Source organism: Alligator mississippiensis, chromosome 10 (genome assembly GCF_030867095.1).
Source record: "Alligator mississippiensis isolate rAllMis1 chromosome 10, rAllMis1, whole genome shotgun sequence".
Classification (NCBI taxonomy): domain Eukaryota; kingdom Metazoa; phylum Chordata; order Crocodylia; family Alligatoridae; genus Alligator; species Alligator mississippiensis.
This window is the reverse complement of record NC_081833.1, coordinates 74,095,047-74,102,988: the sequence shown is the minus strand read 5'-3', so window position 1 is coordinate 74,102,988 and position 7,942 is coordinate 74,095,047. Positions and strand designations below refer to the sequence as shown.

At 48.3% G+C, this 7,942-nt stretch overlaps 1 protein-coding gene and 1 non-coding gene across 4 annotated transcripts in view; both read left to right on the top strand.

Annotated features, from left to right (window-relative positions):
- The first annotated feature begins 2,199 nt into the window (after window positions 1–2,199).
- TRNAM-CAU (transfer RNA methionine (anticodon CAU)) lies at window positions 2,200–2,272 on the top strand. The gene has a single exon. It is a non-coding gene; the product is annotated as a tRNA-Met (tRNA).
- Window positions 2,273–2,465: 193 nt separating this feature from the next.
- FBXO31 (F-box protein 31) overlaps window positions 2,466–7,942 on the top strand; it is a 28,214-nt gene continuing 22,737 nt past the window's right edge. Inside the window, exon 1 of one of the 3 annotated variants that reach the window (XM_059713925.1) lies at window positions 2,466–2,811. In XM_059713925.1, the coding sequence (XP_059569908.1) occupies window positions 2,466–2,811 (346 nt within the window). The remainder of the gene's footprint in view (window positions 2,812–7,942) is intronic. The other 2 variants (XM_059713926.1, XM_014607877.3) reach the window with 2 other exon arrangements.

Genomic DNA, 7,942 nt, shown 5'->3' with positions numbered 1-7,942 from the left:
GAAGAGAGAGTAAAAATAGAGGCAAAACCAAAGGAGATGAATGGATTAATTTGCTGCAGAGTTCCTGCCTCGAGCAATGCAACAAGGGGCTTGATTTGTTTTATTCCTAGCCGAGTCCTCAGCATCTGAGCCCTTTGCTGCTTCATCCAACAACCCAACAACTGCCAACGGCCTAGCGCTGCAAGATCCTCCCGATTCCTGTCTTTCTGCAGGCCCGGTGGATAGCACAGTGACCTGGGATGGCCACGTGTCTTGGTGCAGGGAGAAGCCACAGGCCTGTTACTCCCCGATCCCGCCTCACACCTTGTGTGCAACCAGGTTTCTGCTGGTTTGGGGCGACTCAGTGTTCAAGTGCCCAGTTTCAAGCCATCTCAAGCTGGATTTTGAGAAGCTCTGAGCATCCATGGGTTTAAATTGGAGCCACGGGGACTTGGCTCAGCAGAGGACCAAGCCCAGGAGCTTTGAGTCTGGACACCCAAAATCAGTGGTTAGCTTTGAAAGCATCGACCTCATTTCACAGGGACGTTCTTCTGCTCCTTTTAAACTTGGTGGAGGAACGTAATAGTCCAGAATATTACCACTGGGGTATCTTCTTCTGAAGAGCGTCCGCTCACCTCAGACAGGGACCAGCGCCATACCTACACTCCTGGGCAAACTTTTAGTATCGGGCCCCCCTTCACTAAAGATAATAATAATAATCATTTCAAAATTGCCATTTTCGGACCTCTTTCTGTCCGGGCCCTGGGCAGCCACCCGGTTCACCCATGCCTGTGTCCAGCCTTGTCCCAGGCTGGAGTGAAACCCTGTCCCCACTGGTCTCCCACTGACGTCGACGGACTAGGATGGTGGTGGCCAACCTACGGCATGGGTGCCACGTGTCACAAGCACCCTGGGGCAGCCTCAGTGCAGGAGCACCGTACCTAGACTCCTGGTGGTCCCGGGCGAATGTTTAGCATTGGGCGCCCCTTCGCTGGCGATAATAATAATAATTTAAATGACCATTTTCGGCCCAATTTCCCGTTTGGCCCCAGGCAGCCGCCCGGTTTGCTCATGCTTGTGTCCAGCCCTGGGTGGCAGACAGCACAGGGGCAGATAGGAAGCTGAAAGCAGAGCAGGAGACAGGACATGGGATGGGGATTGGAGCTGCACTCAAGGAGGATGCAACTATCCTCTGCCGGATAGGGCAGAGGGCTCTGCCGCACCAGCCAGCAGTTCACTCTCCCAATTGAACAAAACACAATTAAAACAGGAGTGTACGTGGTAGCTGTGTTGGTCTGAGACAAGAAGACATCAAAAGAACTAGAACTCTTGTTCCAAAAGGACGCCTTTTGTTTTATTTTGGAACCCAAAGTTCTAACGAGATCTTTTATTTTACTTTATTGATTTATTTTGTTTAATTTATTTCGAGTTATGTTCCAAAAGGACACCTTTTGTTTTGTTTATTTATTTAGTTTGATTTATTTTGTGTTGTTTATGTTCCAAAAGGATACTTTTTGTTTTATTTTATTTTATTTCGTTATATTTATATTCCCAAAGGGTACCATTTATTTTATTTTGTTTTATTTTGTTTTACTTTATTTATTTTGTTTTATGCATGTTCCAAAAGGACCCCTTTTATTTTGTTTTGTTTTGCTTATTTATTTAGTTTGATTTATTGTGTTATTTATATTCCAAAAGGATGCTTTTATTTTATTTTATTTTATTTTGTTTCGTTATATTATATTCCCAAAGGATACCTTTTATTTTATTTTGTTTTATTTTGTATTACTTTATTTGCTTTATGCATGTTCCAAAAGGACACCTTTTATTTTGTTTTGTTTTGTTTATTTACTTAGTTTAATTTATTTCGTGTTTTTTATGTTGCAAAAGGATACTTTTCTTTTCTTTTCTTTTCTTTTCTTTTCTTTTCTTTTCTTTTCTTTTCTTTTCTTTCGTTATATTTATATTCCAAAAGGATACTTTTATTTAATTTTATTTTGTTTCGTTATATTTATATTCCCAAAGGATACCTTCTATCTTATTTTGTTTAGTTTTGTATTGCTTTATCTCTTTTGTTTTTTGCATGTCTCAAATGGACACCTTTTGTTTTGTTTTGTTTATTTATGTTCCAAAAGGATACTTTTACCTTATTTTATTTCTTTTGAGAACACTGCCGGGCACAGACACCAAAGGCGACCGGAGAAGTAGTGCGTACAAGCCGCCTCGTTAGCGCAGTAGGTAGCGCGTCAGTCTCATAATCTGAAGGTCGTGAGTTCGATCCTCACACGGGGCAGCGGCGGTATTTTTTTTGTCTGTAGGCGGCGCTAGGGCCCTGGTGGAGTTCTGGGAGGGCGGGCCACACACCCCCGGGAGGAAGGGGCGTGGCTGCGTGCCCCGCTACGCGCTGAGGTAGCGAGCGCCCATTGGCGGGCCGGGTCGGGTCCGGCGGGCGGGCGGCCGGAAGCGGGCTCAGTGCGGCAGCGGCCATGGCGGTGTGCGCACGGCTGTGCGGCGCGGGCCCGGCGCGGGGCTGCCGGCGGCGCGGGGCCAGGCTGCGCGGCGGCGGCGCCGACAGCGACCCCGACACCGACCCCGAGGAGGAGGAGGAGGAGGCGGAGCCCGCCGAGCCGCAGCTGCTGCCGCCGGGCCCTCGCCTCGGCCTCGGCCCCAGGCCGGGCCCCGCGCGCTCGCTGCTGGAGCTGCCCCCCGAGCTGCTGGTGCACATCTTCGGCTACCTGCCCGGCCCCGACCTGCCGCGCCTGGCCCAGGTGTGCGGCGCCTTCCGCCGCCTCCTGCGCACCGACACCATCTGGCGCCGCCGCTGCCGCGAAGGTACCGGGGTGCCCCCCTCCCCCTTTATACAGGGGGAAATAGTTTTATTTCCCATTAATTCCTAGGACGAGCTAGCGCGGGTGGTGTTGCTCCAGCTAGACAGCAGGCGCGTGCAAGGGTGCATTAATTAAGCAGGGGAAATTAAACCCTACATTGATTTTCTTGGCTTTTTGACCGCGATTATAGCTCCAGGTAAGGGTGCTGTATGAAGAAAACCCCTAAAACAAGAGGAAAATTTGGTAAAAGCCCGCTTTCGTGACATTATAAACACCTGGAAGTAAAACAGGGGCATACGTGCATCACCTAATATAGGCAGTTCCTCCGGCCAATCTGATCTCTTTCATTAGACCGACCCAAATAGTTGGGGAATCGTTATTAAGCAAGCTTTCGGGTTCAACACCCCTTCACCGAAGAGAGTACAGGTAAGGCAGACGCTCAACCAAGACGTCCGCCGAAGGACTAGCGAGTCGTCGAGTCCTCGGTGCCGCTCGAGGTCACCGCGGCGCGAGCGTCCGGGTGGAGGGGTTGGCAGTCCCGAAACAACGTCATCTGTCGAGGGGCAGCTAGTACGGCAGCGCCGTCTGGTCGTCTTTCCCTCCCCGTCTCGCCAGGGAGGCGCGTGGACGAGCGATCTGAGTGAGCCTTGTTGCTGCCGTCACGCTCCAAAATTAAATGAAAGTAAACGAGGCCTCTCTGCCAAACAGACTCTGTCCTGTTGGCAGGTCGGTTCGGTTTTCTGGCAGTCCCTGAAACTGTCCTTTCGTGCGGGGGCAGTACGGGGATTTGTCCTTCACAGCGCGGGACGGTGGCTCCGAATTCAGGGTATGCGCTTTGGTCCGCAAGCGCTGATGTTCGCAGACGGGCGTGTTTGGGAGGACGGCCCTCCAGCCGTCCAAACAGTCTCTCTGAAGTGCGTCTTTGGCAAGAGGAGCGTCGCAGGCCCTTTCAGACCGTACTATAAATAGGCAATTGCTTCTTAACACGCCGGGAGGTGAATTAAAATAAAGTTTCAAAGCTGTTTCTGGCTTCCTTTACCTGGAGTGACTGCGGTGTTTAAGCAGTAACTTGTTTTTATCTTCAAGTGTCTTTAACCAGCCAGTCTACCAGCCTGAGGAACCGGACCGGTTCATAGTCACCGAATTTACAGTTCGTTCAGAAACGCTCTTCTTGCGAAGGGGCGAGAGAGAGAAGAATAGCAAACAAGGGTTCATCCCGGCACAGTTTGTGCTAATCCTTCGGGAGCTGTTTGCTGTAGGTCCAAAATATAGCTTCAGAGGTAGTTTTCGCTCCTCTTTCTCACGTGGAGGAGCCAAAGGACAGGAGGGGACTTGTCAAAGGTCACAGCTGTGGTGTTGATTAAAGGCCGAGCCTCCCAACGGAGCGCTTTTTCCACTGCCTGTCTAACTGTGCACCAAATGGCATGCATCTGGACAGACCAATTTCTGCCCCTCTTCTCATCTTACAGCTGCTTTCTGTACCTTAATTGTACAAACTTTAAGGGTTATTAACCAAGGACACGCGTGTTCAAAATATGACACCTGATGTTTCGTTGGGTTAATTGGCAGACAAGGTTCCTTGGGTGAATTTGATCTCTTTTATTAGACCAACCCGAATGGTTGGAGAATAGTTATTAAGCAAGCTTTCGGGTTCAAAAACTCTTCGTCAGGCTCGGGAAGCTTCAGCAGGTGGGTTAATTGAGCATTTGTAATTCTACAACTATCTTTTAGTCTTTGTAGAGTATAAAAGTGAAGACTAGTCCAGCACCCTTGGTTCCCAGTGGAATGGGGTAGAAGGGTGCTTTCATCACAAAATTGCTCAGCTCTGGGTGCTGTTTTTTAAAGCAAGTTGACTAGCTTTTTTTCTATTAAAAAGTGCTCCCATGCTGTGTCCTTCAGTCAGGAGTGGTTTGCCTTGAGCATTTTGTATGCCGGGCATTGGAAGTTAAAGATCTGTGCTGCTGGGGACCACATCTTGATGGCAGTTGTCTTTCCACCTGTCTTCTGTGGCTGCAAAAAAACCCCTCTGTGGCAAGAACTCCCAGGGACAAGTTATTAGGAAAACCTTTTAATATAGGGATATCCTTTAATATATATGAAATGCTAAATATTTAATGCATGCATGCATACATGCATATTAATACATATATGAATTAGTTGGCTTTTAAGTGGACTGGTTAGTCTTTGGGAAGGAGCAGAGCCAGCCCCCCTCGCCCAGGCGCCGTCTCCAGAGCCAAGCTTGCGAATCTCTGTGTTCTGTCATCGCTGAGGTAATGCAGTGTATTTCTGTGCCTCCTCTTCATATGGCAGCATCTGCTTACCCAGGAACAATTAGAGGATTAGATCAGTCGGAGGAATGGGAAGTTAGCAACAATTAGGGATGCCAAACTCAGCGCATCCTAATTTTCTGCGGCTCGTGCGTGCCCATGTGCAGCTTTCCCCAGCTGTTTTCCAGCCTCCACGAGCTGAAGAGCAAGCTAAATAAATGCAAGGTTTGGGACTCGGATGAAAGCAGAGGTGATTTGTACTGACTGGTACGTGTCATGCAAATCGGGCTCGCGTGCCTTGTCAGGAGACGGGATTGCTTGCCCCAGTTCCAACAGATCATGTGTCTTTACTGCAGGAAAAGAAATGTAATTGTTGTGGGAAGGGCAAAGAATATACCGGTAATGTGGAGAATGACGAGCAAGGTGTGCTGCAACCTGTTGGAAAAGAAAAGGGCGGAGTGAGGCCGGGGGGACGGAGAACGCATATCAAGATACCATAAGCTACAAGCAAAGATACACTCACTAGATTCTTAAAGTTATGATGAAGTGTGATCCATCATAAAGACCTTTTCTAGCCTTTTAATTATCCTATGGGATAAACCGTGGTATAGTTGTCACGTGTTAGGTAAATCTTCCAACTTGTGGCTATTGCCCTAATAATATAAGCTTTTCTAGCTACGGGAATAAGGACTTTATAGCCAGATTTCACCCTCCCTTTGTGAAGTCGTGTTAAAAGTGGCCACTTCTGTGGCTGTGACTTCTCTCCATGTTAACTGTTTCCAGCACTTCCAGTATTTAATTTTCTCATTGAACTGTAGCACCGAGATAAGTTCTTTCCAAATAGCTCCGAGCGCAGTGGAGCAGGATTTCCCAGAAGGCTCCCATCTGACCTTTCCGTGGCAATCTTATTTTTCTACAGCCGAATTGCAATGCTGTAGAGAGCCAAGTTTAATATAACCTAACTTCTAGCATTTCCAGTCTGAAGAATACACAGCGCTGTCTGTGCTCCAGTTTATTTTTGCTGTTTGTGGGATTTTTTGGGGGTGGATGGTAAGGAGATTTTTTTTTTTTCTTTCCTTGGGTCAGTATTGTAGTTTAAGGCATCAAATGAGAGGGCATGGGAGATGAAGGGCTCTCTCCAGCCGCAGGCCAGCAGCACCAGTTCAGGCCCTTAATTATCACTGAGGTTACCGAAAGTGTATCTCTCCTGTTGCTGGCCTATGGGAGAGTGCATCGCATGTCTGCTTGGTGCATGCTAAACTTGGAAATGGATGGAGTATGGCTAGCCTTGAGGGGTGCCAGGCAGTGTCGTGGGCACGCTTATTGGAACAGGCCTGACGTTGCCCTTAGCTGGCAGCGGCACACCTGTTTCAGGGTTTAACTAACCTGCAGCACGTGTGCTGTGCCTTGCTTTGGCTCTCCCTAGCATGGGCTGGAGGTGGTGGATGTGAAATCTGAGGTTTTCCAGTTAGGCCTTGCAAGAACTTCAGCAGGGAGGGTTCAGGCGAGGAAACAGCATGGATTCAGAGGGCATTTGCTCTTGGGCTGACATCAAACAACAGTGAACTGTCTTCAGGACCTGGGTATCTGCTGCATCTCTTGCGGGGGGGAAAACCCATTAAACTCCTAACGTGATGTACTTGGTGATGGCGTTCTGCTCTTGTGCTGCCAAGGCAGCAAGGCCACTCATCTAAAGCCAGCATTAAATCCCCGTATTGGATGACTCTTCCCATTTTGCATCAGGATGTGTGCTGGTGACCAGTCCAGGAAGGTGTCGCACCACTTGGAACAACATCTCGAGACACGAGAAGGATTGTGGGGAATTAGGAGCAGATGACAGATTCTCTCTTCCTTCCAGAGGTCATCAAGCAAACTTCCCTGTTAAATTTGGGCTGAACTCTGTCTGCCCCAGCCTTCTCTTTCCTGTCCCCAGCGCAGTCTCGGGAGACACCGTGCAGTCCAACGTAGCTGCATTGAATCGTGCCAGCTGACGTGGCCACTACCTTCCCAGCCTTGCGAGCAGGTGAACATTTACTTCGGCATCAAAGCGGGCTGTTTCCGAACCACGTTGCTGCTGTCATCTCTTGCAGGCCTGCGATCTCCTGAGTCGCAGATAAGCTGGAAAAGCATATTGCTTTTCTTGTATCGCTGGTATTGTTACCAACCACACACAGGCTAGCATTACAAACAGTGTCACGTCTGGTGGATTGGGAGGAGGGCTGTGCTTTCAAACTTCCAGCTTTCAACAGAGCTCTGATTTCAGAGATCTGCAGAACTGCTGCGTAGATTCACCTGGCTCTAGCCCAGGACTAAGTAGCTTGTTTGTGTTAGGCTGGCTCTGTTTCGGGAAGCTTTGCTGTCTGCTCGCTAGCTAATGGGACTCCTTCCTCCCTCCCTGCCCTCCTCCTCCGCTCTCAAGCCTTAAATGTTCAAGGCTTTAACGGAAGTCAGAGCATCCACTACAGGATCTTTTAATGAGGAGAATTGTTTTTTTTCACTTCTGTTCCCTTCTCTGTATTGGATTTGCTTCTACTGAGACTGGGTACATCTACACGCGCATTAAAATAATCATGTAAAAACCATGCTTTTTACTTAATTCACATTAAAATAGACTAATGCGTGTTAAGCATCACATAAAAAGTGTTTGCTTTAGTTAATGTGCACTAAGCCAGGCTAATGCGCATTTTCCTAGTACTCACAGTGGAGGTACTGGATTTGATGCACATTAACTAAAGTGGATTAATGCATGTGTGGATGCACCCACTGTGTTTTAAACCAATCCTGTTGGGCGTTTATACACGTACCTTATACACAATATCCAGAGCGTTGGGACAGACTCAATTAATCAAGTCTGCGGAGCATGCGAGC